This window comes from Xenopus laevis, chromosome 2L (genome assembly GCF_017654675.1).
Source record: "Xenopus laevis strain J_2021 chromosome 2L, Xenopus_laevis_v10.1, whole genome shotgun sequence".
Classification (NCBI taxonomy): Eukaryota; Metazoa; Chordata; class Amphibia; order Anura; family Pipidae; genus Xenopus; species Xenopus laevis.
This window is the reverse complement of record NC_054373.1, coordinates 162295778-162311915: the sequence shown is the minus strand read 5'-3', so window position 1 is coordinate 162311915 and position 16138 is coordinate 162295778. Positions and strand designations below refer to the sequence as shown.

The following is a 16138-nucleotide window of genomic DNA, read 5'->3' as shown; positions in this document are numbered from 1 at the left end:
AATTTTAAGTATGTTATAGAATGGCAAATTCTAAGCAACTTTTCAATTGGTCTTTGTTTTATCATTTTTATAGTTTTTTTATTTATTTGCCTTTTTCATCTGACTCTTTCAAATGGTGGTCACTGACCTCATCTAAAAACAAATGCTCTGTAACATTGCAAAAATGATAGTTACTGCTACTTTTTATTACATATCTTTCTATTTAGACCCTCTCCTATTCATATTCCAGTCTCTATGTCAATGCATGGTTGCTAGGGAAATTTGGACCCTATCAACCAGATAACTGCAAAATGCAGAGCTGCTGAATAAAAAGCTAAATAACCCAAAAACCACAAAATAATACAAAATGAAAATCAATTGCAAATTGCTTCAGAATATAACACTCTACATCATATTAAACGTTAATTTTAAGGTGAACAACCCCTTTAACCGATAGCAACCAATTAGGTATTTGTGTTTCTATTATTCCAATATGGCAACACCTAAATGCTATGTTGCAGGTATCGAGAAAAAGGGCAGACATTACCTGTATTTGTGCTTAACCTGAATGACCCAGCTGGTGGAAGCCAATTTCCTTTCTCGTTCGGGCATAGTACTATGAAATATATGAAAGTTGAAATTGACTTTCCCCAAATGGTTCCATCATCAATGACCTTAGTGTATGTTCTTCTGTTCTTCTGTTTGGCTCACCCTCAATCTATGTCTTTTATTTTTCTAGATTATAAGCCTCTCACCTTCTGATGAGACAAATCACATGGAGTCCCCCTCCACATCATGTGACACAACTTCTGCTGACCCCCATTCTCTTAACACAAGAACTTCTAGTTTCGATGCCTCTTTGCCTGAAATAACTAATCCACTCTTGTCTGAAGATTCTAAGGTGAAGGAGTTTTGCTGGAACTCTAATTAATGCTTTGCTGATTGTCCTCTCAAACCAATCATTCTATAATCACCAGTGAATGAAATGCGCTTATAACTAACACCTTAAACTCCTTTTGTGGTTGGCTGGTCAAGAGAAATGAAGAGGTGGCCCCTAGTGCAGCCAAGGGGTCATGATAAACCTCACTAACATGTGACCTCAGTGGCTGACTTATTAAGGTGTGGCTGGGTGTTGTGATTTTCCCAATTTGTTTCACATGTATTCTCATTATTTAGAGCCATTGTTTTCGCTCTAAATTTTTAGAACACAGAACCAGGCAGAGAAGGAGATCCAGTAAGATGTTTATAAATGGCGGGTTATGAGTACGACTAGTGCAACGGAGCTTAATGTTACACACCTATCGGCAAGGTGTTCAAATCAGATTCATGCACCGGATCTATATCTTAGATTAACTGTAAGGCTCAATCACATTCATATTTACAAATGAAGCCATTTGTGTGTGCTGGAGCAAGACTGTAGCATTTGAGCCCGACCTATTTATTTAACTGCAAATTTCTGTTACTGTATATATTCCTATCTCAGGATTTGTGTTAAAATGTATAGTATCTAGTTCTTCAACGCAATTCTGCCGCCATATGTAATGTAGCAGATAGCGGAGAGCAGCGTAGAATCCCAGGATTCATTTAAGTAGTAGAATATGGGATTCAGGCGATTTTAATATTTTAAATTAATTTATTTCATGGAGGCAGCCATTTAACACTGATAGGATCCCCACTGGCTGGGAGTGATCAGGTGGCTGCTTTATCCACCCTTTAGTCCCTATGACCAGGTATTTCCTAGGATGATAACGGAATTAAAGGGTTGTCAGTACAGGGCTATATACATGTGAAATATGGTTGCATGCCTTTTGCTATCTAATTTCTCTTTCTCTGTCTAACATTATTTTGGCACTGAATGTGTAAAACGAGAATGTACATTTCTTAATGCTGATTTATTTGCATGCCAGTTTAGCAATCCCCCCCCGAGAGAAGGGTACTGGGCACTGAATGCTTTTTTATGGTGTTGGCTGCATGTCCTCTATGTGATTTTTTTCTATGTGGGAGTCTATTGTGCCTCTTGCACATTTGAATCAATTCATGCCATTTTGGCATAGCCCTCAGAATGTTACGTTCTGACCACAGTATTTTGCTAGATTTGCACAAAACTGCTCTATACTGCTGTTTGAAGGGAATGGTGCATTTGAAGACTCGGGGCTTTCATTATCAAAGGTTGGTGAAAGTTAATCAATATTTTCTTTTCCTGTTACAGAGCCCTGCCCGCAAACTGGGGCTTGTGCATGAGTTCATTGCATGAGTAGATGTACTGTAAACACAAAGACAAAGGAACCTTCTCATGGGCTGGTGGAATATAGGCCGTGCTGTGTTCAGTGTAGTACTCTGGGTCTTTTATTTAAGGCACATCTTACCAGGATGGAATGCTTTTAAACAAGTTTATATGGGCTTCAACATATAGTTTATAGTTTACTGGCTGGTCTAAGAATCCCTGTAAGAAATACTCTACAACACTCCAATATTTATAACTATTACTGTCTCTGCTTCATTTATTGCATTAGCTGGAATGGGAAGGGAAATTCTAAGTACCAGAAGATTCCCATGGGCTCCAGTCAAGTAAAATTCCCATCCGCCCTTTTCTTATTCTTATTTCCACCATAGGTCTATATATAAGTACTGTCTGCATCTAATTACAGGTACGGGACCTGGGGTTTTCCAGATAATGGATATTTCCCTAATTTGGACCTTCATACCTTAAGTCTACTAGAAAATCATGTAAAAATTAAATAAACCCAATAGTCTGGTTTTGCTTCCAATAAGGATTAATTATATCTTAGTTTGGATTAAATACAAGGTACTACATAGTTAGTTACATACTAAATCTGGTTGAAAAAGACAAAGTCCATCAAGTTCAACCCCCCCAAATAAAAACCCAGCATCCATACACACACCCCTCCCTAGAGTTTAGTATCACAATAGCCTTTGATATTATGTCTGTCCAAAAATCATCCAAGCCATTCTTAAAGGCATTAACTGAATCAGCATCACAACATCACCCGGCAGTGCATTCCACAACCTCACTGTCCTGACTGTGAAGACCCCCTACACTGCTTCAAATGAAAGTTCTTTTCTTCTAGTCTAAAGGGGTGGCCTCTGGTACGATGATCCACTTTCTGGGTAAAAAGGTCCCCTGCTATTTGTCTATAATGTCCTTGTAAAGTGTAATCATGTCCCCTCGCAAGCGCCTTTTTTTCCAGAGAAAACACACGGGAGGGGGGGATGGTTTTTGCGCCAAATAGGTTTCCTTCCCCTTTAAGGACTGGAGTCCAAAACTGCACTGCATACTCCAGATGAGGCCTCACCAGGGACCTATAAAGAGGCATAATTATGTTTTCATCCCTTGAGTTAATGCCCTTTTTTATGCAAGACAGAACTTTATTTGCTTTAGTAGCCACAGAATGACACTGCCCAGAATTAGACAACTTGTTATCTACAAAGACCCCTAGATCCTTCTCAGTTAAGGAAACTCCCAACACATTGCCATTTAGTGTATAACTTGCTTTTATATTATTTTTGTCAAAGTTCATAACCTGCATTTATCAACATTGAACCTCATTTTCCAGTTTGCTGCCCAGTTTTCCTATTTAGTCAAATCACTCTGCAAAGTGGCAGTTGGAACTGTTTGATTTTTATTATAGGGAAAAGGGAAATCATTTTATTAAATTTGGATAAAAATTACTCTATGGCAGACAGCCTTTCTGTAATTCTGATTCCACAGTTTGTTTCTTTTTCTCCTAGGGCTAATGGTTCTCATCTAAACATACCCATCAGATGAGGAAACCTTGGACCCTAATAAATGGCACTTTATTCCTAAAAAGCCCTTTAGGGGGTTGTTCACCATTAAATTAACTTTTAGTATGAACTTATAGTAGACACTTATATTCTGAGATAATTTGCAATTGGTTTTCATGCTTTGTGTTCAGCAGCTCTCCAGTTTGGAATTTCAGCAGCTATCTGATTGCTAGGGTCTTGTTTACCTTAGCAACCAGGCAGTGGTTTAAATGAAAGATATGAATATAGCATAGGTCCTCAGTAAAAATATGAGGAATAAAAAGTAATACAGGTATAGAATCAGTTATCCGGAAACCCATTAGCCAGAAAGCTCCAAATTACAGAATGGTCGTCTCCCATAGACTGCATTTTATCCAAATAGTCCAAATTTTTAAAAATTGTATCTGTAATAATTAAACAGTAGTTTGTACTTGATCCAAACTAAGATATAATTAATCCTAATTAAAGCAAAACCTGCCTATTTGGTTTATTTAATGTCTACATAATTTTCTAGTAGACTTGAGGTATGAAGATCCAAATTACAGAAATATCTGTTATCCAGAAAACCCCAAGTCCTGAGCATTCTGGATAACAGGTCCACTACCTGTAGTAATAATAAAATTGTAATAATAAAATAAAGCCCACAGAGCAATCTTTTTTTGGCTGTTAGGGTCAATGACCCCCATTTGAGGGCTAGAAAGATGTAGAAAAAGGCAAGCTCTAATCTCACATTTTGTTAAATGTAGCGTAAGATGTTTCAAATGTAACAACTTTACATTAAATGCACAAAAAGTTGAGCATAAGGTTGAATTTGATAGGTGTGAGTCTTACATGTGCATGTTCTATTTGCTGTGTCATAACATTGATTATTTCTAGCAGTCGGACCAAAGTCAGCGAGGTGTATGACTCCGGGGAGAGCGGACCTCTGACGTAACATGAATGTTTCCTGTGCTTCTATTGTAGCCGGATGCTGCTCTTGATGAGGACGATGCGACTGTACAAGAGGATGACCTCTCTGGCTCAATGAGTGAAATTCCTGCAGCTTTTGAGTGTCATGAGAGCTTTAGCCTTGAGATGACTGAAGAGGAAAAAGAGGACAGGCTGCTGGAGCCATACTCTCTAACTAAGTATGCTATGCGCTTACACTTTCCTCTTCCCAAGTCTGTTCCTTTTACAGGAATGAGGTATATATAAGGGGACTAGCTCATTAGAACATGGGATGACTTATCCTCATTGAGTTTTAGGAGCTAATAGTGTAATAATTTTGCCATTATGAATAAAAATTACCTAAGCTAACCTCAGGTAAATGGCAGCAGCACAGAGCATGTGCAGTGAATCAGCAGAAAAGAAGATGGGGAGCTACTGGGGCATCTTTGGAGGCACAGACCTTTACTGCTAAGGGCAGAGACAGACGAGGAGATTTGGGAAGATTAGTCGCCTGGGACTCTTCTTCAAGCGAAGAAAACTGATCCAAACTGCCTCCCCGCTGGCTAGAAACGAAATCGCCAGCGGTAATGCACTCAGAGTGCTGTGTTTTCAGAAGTCGCCCGAAGTTTCCTCATAAGGCGACTTCAGAGAACGAAGCGGTCCGAGTGCCACCCTGCTGGCGTTTCCGACTCTAGCCGGCGGGGAGGCAGTTCAGGGAGATTAGTCGCCAAAGAAGAGGCGATTTGTCACTGGGCAACTAAATCTCCACGAATCTTCTCGTCTGTTTCTGCCCTAAAGGGCTGTGGCGCAGCTGTTGCTGATGGGGAGTGGGAGACTTTTGAAAACGTGGGTGGTAAGGTAAAAAAAGTCCAGACTAGGGGTAGGCCACAAATGAGGTACGTGCCTGGTATCCCCACACCATAGCTCCCTAGGCACGTGCCTCTTGTGCCCACCCCTAGTTCTGGTGGCTTTGGGCTGGTAAAGAAGCCCTACACATAATGTGTAACTATATTATATGTTTGAGTTTCCTGCCAGTGTGGTCTATCCATATTATTAAGGAGATGTTCTTGTTAAATTCAGTTAAACTTTGTATTTCTATTAAAATGTATCTAATGGGAATAAAATAATGAGAAGTTATGATATTTCTGTTACAAGACTTTCTCTAGTGTCTATAAAGGTATCACATGTATCACAAGTGCTGTACTTTTCGTCTCTTTCCAAAACTATCTTGGGGGCAATACCTATGGGCCAAATGGTGGTGCTTAGCTTAAAGGCGCATACTATACAGCTGTGTGTACCACTTTGATCAAGGGGATAATTCCATGTGTCTAATAATCATTTGTATATGGGACCCTTGTTACTCAGAAGTGTTGTAAGACAATTTGCTGCTCACTTTCTCGTATGGAAACTAAAGAGTCAAGCCAGTAATTTTCAGTTTCTGGAAAAAAAAATATATATATATATATATATATATTTATTTTATTTTTTTTGTTATCTGTAGTGTCACAAATTGATGCAAAATATGTTCGACCAATGTTTGTATTTGTTTATTTTTTTTTTAAGTTTTGGTGAGAATGACCAGATAACACCGCCGCCTCCTTCTCCTTTCTTCACTGCCATTTTGGCTGCATTCCAACCAACTTCATGCGATGATGCAGAGGAAGCCTGGCGCAGTCACATCAACCAGCTCATGTCTGACTCTGATGGATCCTGTGCAGTTTACACCTTCCATGTGTTTTCCTCCCTGTTTAAGGTGTGTTGTTGCTTTAAATGTGAGCAGGTGATATCAGTCTGTACATGTAGAAGTAGGAACCTTAAGCAAAGAGTTCTGCTTAGCGGCAGATGTGGGTACAAAAGGAAAGGAGGTGAGTTTAGTGCACAAGAAAAACTTTTTTTTACTTTTCGCCAACCGGCCATAGAAAAAAAAAGTGCAATTGTGTACGATTCTTGTTTGCTTATTTTAATGCAATGGCCGCAATTGAGTTAGTCGCATCTCCAACTGGTGACCACAGTGACCCCAAAATCATGGGGAAAAGCATGGCTTAATGGGTAAAAAAAAAATCACGATTATGGTCTAAATCTCTCTTTGCTCACCAGTAACGTAACTACAGTGTGCCGCCCAGGCACCCTGAAAATAAAACTTTGGAGGGCCCGTCATGCTGCAATTCCCAACCTACCCTCCTGTCTGAACTAACCCACCCCCTCCCTGCCTGCCCACTCTCCACCTCATGCCGGCCCCTCCCTGCCCCATGCTGGCCCACTCCCAGACCCATTCCTGCACACTTGCCACCTCATGCCCACCACCGCCCAACTCTGGAGCCCCCTTCTCCACCCAAAGTTAAGAGAGTGGCTGGGGAAGGGGGATTTCCATATAACTGTAGTGGAAGCAGACCCCACAGTCTGCCCCTCCGTCGTTTCCTATAGTTACACCACTGTTGAGAATGCACAACAAGTGCTTGAAGGCACCTGAACAGTTCCAAAACTAGACAGCCATCTCTGATTTATTGCAGCCCACCTTCAGCACAACAGTCAACTTATCCCCACATGGACTGATAGATTTAAGCTACTGTTTATTTTGTCAGTTTAATGAGCATCACTAAATATCTGCATTTTGTTTTCTGGAGGCTTTAATATAAAAAAAATAGTAGCATGGGTAAGGTATGAATGTAAGCTTATTGGGAAAGGATCTCCTAATGTCACATTGTCTGCAACTGATTTTGCTTTCGTGCTAAAACCCTAGAAAGCAGGTCTTTTTGTAATATGAACTGGAAAGAAACCCAGCATCACTTAGTCCCATCCCAAAATTACCTTTCTTTATCTAGAGGGAAAACAAACAAACAGTTCTTACTTCAGACTTCCCTTCAGTCAGAGGCAACATAAATTCCTTCCTGGCTCCAAAAATGATTCCAGAACAAACCAACCCCTAAGGGTCTGGCCACACGGGCAGATTCGGGGCGACAAATCTCCTCTTCTTCACGGTGACTAATCTCCCCAATCTGCCTTCCGCCGGCTAAAATGAGAATGAAACAGAAGTTTCCTCGTGAGGCAATTACGGGCGACTTTGGAAAACGAAGTTCAGGCGATTTTCATTTTAGCCAGCAGAAGGCAGATCGGGGAGATTAGCTGGCGCAAAGCAGAGGAGATTTGTCGCCTGGTCTCTAATCTCCCTGAATCTGCCCATGTGGCCAGACCCTAACGTGTTACAGAAACACTCATTCTCAAGGGCTTTCTTGTAAGAAAAGGAAAATATGTTTCCTATAAGAGCTTGTTAATTAGGATTTATAAGAGTCAAAGTGAAATCAGAGAAAGAAAAAAATAATCTTATACAACCCCCCAAATACCAGAAATGACCAATGGCTGTATCTCTTTACTAGGCGACAGTGGAGGTAAATCTGAATGTGAGAAGTTTCATGTGAAAGCAAGTTTTATTTTTTATAAGATTATAATAAACATTTCCTGGCATTGTCTTGGTGGCCTTTAGCTACTTGGGACATTTTGATGTTGTGCCAAAATATTTTTGCTTTGGGTTTCACGGTGCACTGGAAGGAAAGGGCGGCTAATTAGAATACCTAGAAGAAGCTTAGAATACAAGAATAATAAATACGGACATTACAATGGAACTGCTTTGCTTTAAACCTAGTAACCTATAGCAACCAATCAGATGTTTGCTAGTATATGTCATTTGGTGAGATAGGTTACTTGACCTGGGACAAACTTTGCAGTTGCTATTACATTCTTCATTGGTGGCCCACAGGAGAAGCTAATATTTAGGGCCAAACCCAGAACCATCATATACACAATGGGCTGAGAGCAACAGAAGCTAGTATTCAGTACAAGGATTTCTTTTCTAAAGGGTTTTCTTCACCCAAACTTTGTAGAGAGTGATATTCTGATTAGCTTTTTATTCAGCAGCTCGGTAGTTTGCAATTTCAACAATCTTGTTGCTAGAGTCCAAATTACCCTATCAACCAAGGAGAGGCCTGAATAGAAAGATGAGTAATAAAAAGTAGAAATAACAATAAATGTGTAGCCTTACATAGCATTTGTTTTGTAGATGAGGTCAGTGATCCCCATTTGAAAACTGGAAAGAGTCAGAATAAGAAGACAAACAATTCAAAAACTATTATCTATTATTTACACTGCAGAGTATCCAGAAAAGATTTTGTTTCCTGACCTGCGATGCCGCTTGTTACCTTGGAGACAGTCTGCGTGGCATCGGGTCAAAGTTTGTAAGCACCTCGCAGATGTTAACCCTGTGCTCGGAGTGCCCCACTCTTTTTGTGGATGCTGAAACAGTAAGTGAATACTCAAGTTAGTCCTGTTCTCCAGTACTAGGCCACTTCCAGATGTTGTGCAGCTGCAACTGAGGATGCTGGGATGTACTTAACATCAGCAGAAGGGTAGCTGGTTGCCCATTCCTAAACTAAACCGCATTGCAAGTTCCTGTAATAGGTATTTTCATTGTAAATCCACACTTCTAAAGCTGTAATTGTGCCATTGTTGCATGTATAAAGGTATATTAGCTATGGCTCTATTGCTTGGAGGCCTAGATAATCAGTTTCATTCCTGCTGTATTGTATGGAGACCTAGTATATATATTTTATCCCAGCTGTTATTCATAAATAAGTAGCAATTTTACTCTCACTTTATAGGGCATTTGGACCCAAGTCATGAATATACCTTATGCAAAGCTGAATAGTATGGCATATATGTGACTGCCTTCAATTGCTACTGAGAATAGATTTCTGCCTTTAGAAAATAGCTTGCCATCTGGGCAATCAGATGATTATCAGCCATTCCGAAGTTTCCTCGTGAGGCAACTTCGGGAGACTTCGGGAATATGAAGCGCTGCGTGTGCCATGCCGCAGGCGTTTTTTCATTATAGCCGGCGGAAGACGGGGAAGCTGTTTGAGGAGATTAGTGAAGAGGCGACTAAATCTCCCTGAATCGCCTGACGTGCCCTTAACCTTAGAAATATCATTAGCAAGTATTTCATTTTATTGGTTCTACGTGGCAGCATGGTACTTTTGCTATGCCTCTGTGGAACTGTGTGAAAGGCAAGTATATTAGTTAGACTGAATACAAACACCCGCATGACTGAAAACGGAGAGGGGTGCAGACACTGCAGGTTTGTTCAGTTATAGACTCCCAGAAAGACTGACTCTATAAATGACCCATGGTATTCAGTGCATTAAGTTAGTTAGTCAGACCAGAGTTTGCACTAGAATTATCTCTTGCAGGGTAAAGAGGGGAGCTGATTGCACCAAAATCTATTGCACTTTGTGCACGGGTTATTCCTAAGGGTGCACATACTTCCTACCATTCTTAAGCATGTCTGATATCTTTGTATCTATGCACCAAAGTGGAGCAGATTGTGCACCTGTTTCTATAAATAATAAACAGTTGGCATGGGTGTCATTAATAATGTCTGTACTTTGCTCCTCAGCTAATGTCCTGCGGCCTGCTGGAAAAGTTAAAGTTCAGTGTATTGGAGCTGCAGGAATATTTGGACACCTACAATAACAGAAAGGAAGCCACTGTCTCTGTGAGTAGTAACTTCAGATATGTTACTTCATAAAGACTTTGCTCTCACCATACCTGTTTGGAATACCAGGGCAAATTTGGCCATGTGTCCAGCCCACACTAATCCAAGCCAAGATACAACATTCTCCATTTTACCTTAAAGTGGACCTGTCAACTACACATAAAAAGCTGTAGAACAAAAGTTGTTAGCAAATTAAATATGGAACCCGAATAGTTTTTTTCATTAAAGCATCCATACCTGTTATAAAGGCGTTGAAACATCTGAGCTGTCAATCAAATATTACCTGCCCCGCCTCTATGCCTGACGCATAGAGGTGGGGCAATCAATTACTCTCACTTTCTATTCAGCACTTCCTAGATGTCACTGCTCTTCCCATATTCCCCATCCCTCCTCACACTGTATAATTGTGTAGGGCAATGTGTATGGGCATTAGGTCCCCTATTTTGGCGCAGACACAAGATTTTGGGGTCATGGACAACTTGTCTTAATAACAGTGTGCACAAAATGGCTCCTGCCTGTGGGCTGTGATTGTGTAATTCTAAGACTGAAGGAAACAAAATTTAAATAATAAATGTAGTGTAAGTAAGTTTTATTTTGCTCAACTAACATGATGAAAAATAATTTGGAATTATTTCTTAGGGTGACAGGTCCCCTTTAAAACCCACTCGCTTTCCTGCAAAAACCTCACTTTTTTGGCTTGAAAACGTGGATAGTATCATATATAAAGGGATGGTTATGAGGTACACTATGGGGCATATTTACTTAGGGTCGAATATCGAGGGTTAATTAACCCTCGATATTCGACTGTCGAAGTTAAATCCTTTGACTTCGAATATCGAAGTCGAAGGATTTAGCGCTATTCATCCGATCGAAGGAATAATCGTTCGATCGATCCATCGATCGAACGATTTTCCTTGGATCAAAAATTGGCTAGAAAGGCTAACATTGAGGTTCGGTAGGTTTTAGGTGGCGAAGTAGGGGGTCGAAGTTTTTTTTAAAGAGACAGTACTTCGACTATCGAATGGTTGAATAGTCGAACGATTTTTAGATTCAAAGTCGTAGTCGAAGGTCGATGTAGCCAATTCGAAATTCGAAGTATTTTTTATTCTATTCCTTCACTCGAGCTAAGTAAATGTGCCCCTATATGTCAAAAGTATCCAGACACCTGTCTGTCAAAAATCTCATTCCCAAACCAAGGGTATTAATATAACGGTCGATCCTCTCTTCCCTGCTATAAAATCCCTACTCTTGTGGGGACGCCAGAAACCCCTGAGTAACAACACTATGAATAGTTCTTGTGCTTCTGGGGAGAGTTTGGAACTCCGCATTGAATATTCCAACTGAGGACATAACATTTTAGATGAATAGTTTTGGCCACACAATGTATGAAAAGATAAATTACCAGCACCTAATTTTAAATATGGTTTTCATTTTAATTAAAGAGAATAATATGCTAATAATAATGCTTGATGTCACTGTACAAGCCTGATTATTCCTGATCAGTACATTTATAGCTGTGCTTTTCTTTTTATTTCAAGTGGCTAAAAAACTGTAAGTCAACATTTGCGGGGGGCTCGAAAGATGGAGTCATCACCTGTCAGCCTGGAGACTCGGAAGAAAAAGTAAGAAAATCTATTACATGGTTTAAGCTAGAAATTAGATCCAGTTTGACACTCCATTTAAATTTGCCAAAACCAACTAAAAAAATGTTAGATTTTGTTATGTAGAAACTATAATTACGGTTAGCCTTTCCCATGTCTGCTGCAGAGAAACTGTCACGGCACCATCAGTACAGATCAGTTGTGAGGATCAGGTATAAGGCAGTGGCACACAAGAATATTTATTGACCATGGCTACTTCCACCATTGCCCATAAGTATGAACCATAGAATAGACTGACAATTGTCATTAAATTATTCTGGTTTCATTCTGTGTAGGAAATGCAGTAGGGTGACAACGATCCTCTACAGGCATTAGTTCTTATCACCATTTAGTGTGAAGAGGAAATAGGTTTTACAAAATCAAAAAATGGAGATTTATCACAGTAAGAACTAAAGGTAGAACATTTGAGTTGCTGATTCTGCCCCGTCAGATCGAGTTGGCAGCTTATCAGCCCATGTATAGGCCCTGCTTGATAGAGGTCTGGCCGAAAATCAGCCAGATATCTATTGGGCAAGTTTGATAATCCCAGCAGGTGAGGACCACATTCATGCTGATCTCCCCAAACTGCCCTGCATACAGTAGGTGTCCATTATGATCTGATTGTCAGCCCAGGGTCCAACTGATGGGTCCCCTGATATCACTGGGGATGTCGGTAAAAGTACAATACTTTCAGTATATACTTCTGGGATGTCATTTTAGTATAAGAACAGCTGTATGAACACACGTTGTATATTCCTGTTTTATATAGGAGTGCGCCGAATCCATGATTCGGTTTTTCCCGAATCCTAATTTGCATATGTACATTAGGGGCGGGAAGGAAAAATCGCGTGACTTTGTCACAAAATAAGGAAGTAAAAAATGTTTTCCACTTTTTCATTTCCCGCCCCTACTATGCAAATTAGGATTCGGTTCCAAAATAGTGGATTCGGTGCATCCCTAGTTTTATATAATTCTCCCTACCCTGAAATGGGTGCTCAATCCTTCCTGTATCTCCAGCCCTAAATAAAAAAGTATTCACAACACAAAAAAGGAGACTGATCTAACAAATGAAGTAGAGGAGTGTCAGATTTGATGGCAGGAATGTGGCTCTCCAGCTGTTACAATCACCAGGGCCAAAGTTATGGCAACTCTGCACTACACTGACCAACAGCAGAATCCTTGACTTAGTGAATGTATAGTGCTGTGGGGGCTATGATGTGTGTACCTGTTGTACCTTAATGAAATCAGTTTCACCTGGTTCTATTCATGCAAAAGTCAGGATGCGTTTGACGCAACAAGTTGCATCAGGTTCCACCAAGATTGTACGTATGTTACAACAACCGATAATCACGGCATGGCAACTGCAGCCTTTGCTTGCATCTTCTACCCTAAATGTTTTCCTGCTTTTACTTTTTTCTCCCCCCCCTGCTTTTTTTTTTTTACTGAAATAATCCAATTTATGAAAATTAAGCTGGCAAAACAGACTCTGAGCGTACGTACGTTAGTAGGACCCATTGCCAAAATGAAGGAAATTCTCTCAACTGTCACCGATAACAATGTCTTCAATGGAGAACTTGTATAGCTCTATGAGTCCTTTATGCCTGTGCTTAATTTAACTGTTCACCTGGCTAACTGTGTTTGTACTTACCTTACTAAAAGGTGAGATTCTCAAACCAACAGCAAATCCAAGTTCCTCTGTCACTAGAACCTACAGCAGAATTCATTCTGTTGCGCTCTCTCTCTCTGAGGCCTAAGGATGCACGGGAGGGTCCATGAACTTCGAGCATTTGGCGTATCCTCTTGTATGCAAGTCCTCAGCTGTGCATGAATGATAATAAATTACTAACCATAAGCATAATCAGAGAAACCCCCCTAAATGTGACTGCGACATTGTTCTCCTAATGGATTTCTGTTGATGGAAACGATAGTCTCACCTGAAACCAGAACACTAATTTTAGATCTGTTCCTTTCTCTCTGTTAGCCGTGCATTCAGGGTCTTTATTGCATCTTAGGAATAACTGTACTGTAGGCTGATGTCATACATGATGCTTTCTCAGGCCCATGACATTAAGCTAAGGGTATCACAGCTAGAGGGGTAAGAGTCCAATAAGACACCAGACTGGGCAGGAACATGCCAAGGAACTTCATATCCTAATTTTTCTGTGTACAAGTCATGCCAAATCTCAACTGTTTGATTGTTAATGTAGAAACCACAGCACAGATTTCCCCAGTACACTAAACCATAGCAACCAGTCAGACGCTTGCTTACATTGTTCTAAGTGTTGTAAACTTGCAAAAGCTAATCCCTGATTGGCTGCTGAGGGCATGCTGGGGATGCAGTCATGTGGCAGATTGATCACATACATTGACCAAATGGACTGGTTGAAAACTGGATCTTTGCCCCCCATACACACACACACATATAGGCTAATCAGTGGCAAAACTGACTGGAGATCTTATCCTTCAGCGATCATACATGCACATCTTATAGCGTATGGCCAGCTAACTGCCAAATCTTAAGATGGCCATACACTATAAGATCCACTCAATGACAAGGTCACCAACCGAGTGGGTCTTTCCCTGATATGGCCACCGAAAGGTGGGGGATATCGGGCCAAACGATCAGAATACAGTGGTGAGCTTACCAGCTAATGGGACGAGGAGCAACTAGCTGATGCAGTCCCCGACCGGGTGGGTAAATCAAAGCTGCCCAATCGAGATCTTTTTGGTCAGATATCAGTCTGGGAGGCCCGTTGGAGGGCCCCATACACTGGCAGATAAGCTGCTTAATCGATTTAAAGGAATAGTTCAGTGTGAAAATAAAAACTGTGTAAATAGATAGGCTGTGCAAAATAAAAAATGTTTCTAATATAGTTAGTTAGGCAAAAATGTAATATATAAAGGCTGGAGTGAACAGATGTCTAATAAAACAGCCAGAATCCAACTTCCTGCTTTTCAGCTCTATAACTCTGAGTTAGTCAGCGACTTGTAGGGGGGCCACATGGTACATTTCTGTTCAGTGAGTTTGCAATTGACCCTCAGCATTCAGCTCAGATTCAAAAGCAACAGAAATGACCCATGTGGCCCCCCCTCAAGTCTCTGATTGGTTACTGCCTGGTAACCAGGGCAACCAGTCAGTGTAAACCAAGAGAGCTGAAAAGTAGTGCTCTGACTGACTTGTTATACATCAAATCACTCCAGCCTTTATACATTACATTTTTGGCTAACTAACTATATTAGAAACATTTTTTATTTTGCACAGCCTATCTATTTACCCAGTTTTTATTTTTACACTGAACAATTCCTTTAAAGCACCTGAATAGTCCGCTTAAATCTGCCTGTGTAGCTGTGAATGCGCTTGACATAATAGTACATTTATTTCAACAGGATTTATTGTATGCATAAACCCAAATTTCTAGATTAAACGATAACTAAAGGTAGCCATACATGGGCAGGTTAAAGCAGCCGACATCTGTCCTTTAGACCGATTCAGCAGCTTATCTGCCCTTGTCTGGGGGCTCTCGATGGGTTCTCCCGATCGCTATAAGGCCAAAAATCGGTCAAGTTTGATTTTTCTCTACAATCCAGGGCCGCATCAGCTAGTTAATGCGCTCCTGCTACAACACACGTAGTGTCTCAGCAAATCCAATAATCTCTATTGTCTATATAGTAGCCGTGACAAGTAGGTACTGCTTGTAGTAGCTCTGTGTGTCTTCACCCTAAAGGTTAGAAAAGAAGAAGCAAATATGCAGTGAGCATAGGGTATTTATGCCATTATTAACATGATAGACTCAATGCTGACACCACAGGCTACCATATTGTACTTTCTAGCCTGAATGGCCAGACCAACCCGCAACCAACAGAAACAAAACTCTTGCCTTTCCCTATCAACATGTTATGGTTGGGCAGAAAATTTTACCAGCCACGGACCACTGACTGGGGCCCAGAAGCCAAGCATTTTGTGGGTAGTCAGATCAGACAAAGGTTCAAGTTAATGATGCCCCATCATGTTTCAGCTGTGTATCTATACAAAAGGTTATGGTGTGATGGGCCAAAATGAGAAGGACATGACCTTCTCTAAGCAAGAAATGCAATAATAATAGTCTTCTGAAAAGAAGGTATTCCTGTGCCTTTCGCTTTAGCCCTTACCTTACATCTGGAACTGCTGATTTAATAGCAACCAATCATTTAGAGCCATATAGCCAAACTTGCAGGATGTTTAGATCTCATGAGTACAAGATAGTAAGGCAATATCTGTGATCAA

General features: G+C 40.6%; 1 protein-coding gene across 6 annotated transcripts in view; it reads left to right on the top strand.

Moving 5' to 3' along the window:
• The window catches only part of fry.L (FRY microtubule binding protein L homeolog), a 266400-nt gene that overhangs the window by 239399 nt on the left and 10863 nt on the right, over positions 1-16138 (top strand). For all 6 annotated transcript variants that reach the window (XM_041580759.1, XM_018244667.2, XM_018244668.2 and 3 more), the window contains 6 exon segments: positions 719-880; positions 4726-4889; positions 6253-6442; positions 8835-8984; positions 10136-10234; positions 11773-11856. In XM_041580759.1, the coding sequence (XP_041436693.1) occupies positions 719-880; positions 4726-4889; positions 6253-6442; positions 8835-8984; positions 10136-10234; positions 11773-11856 (849 nt within the window).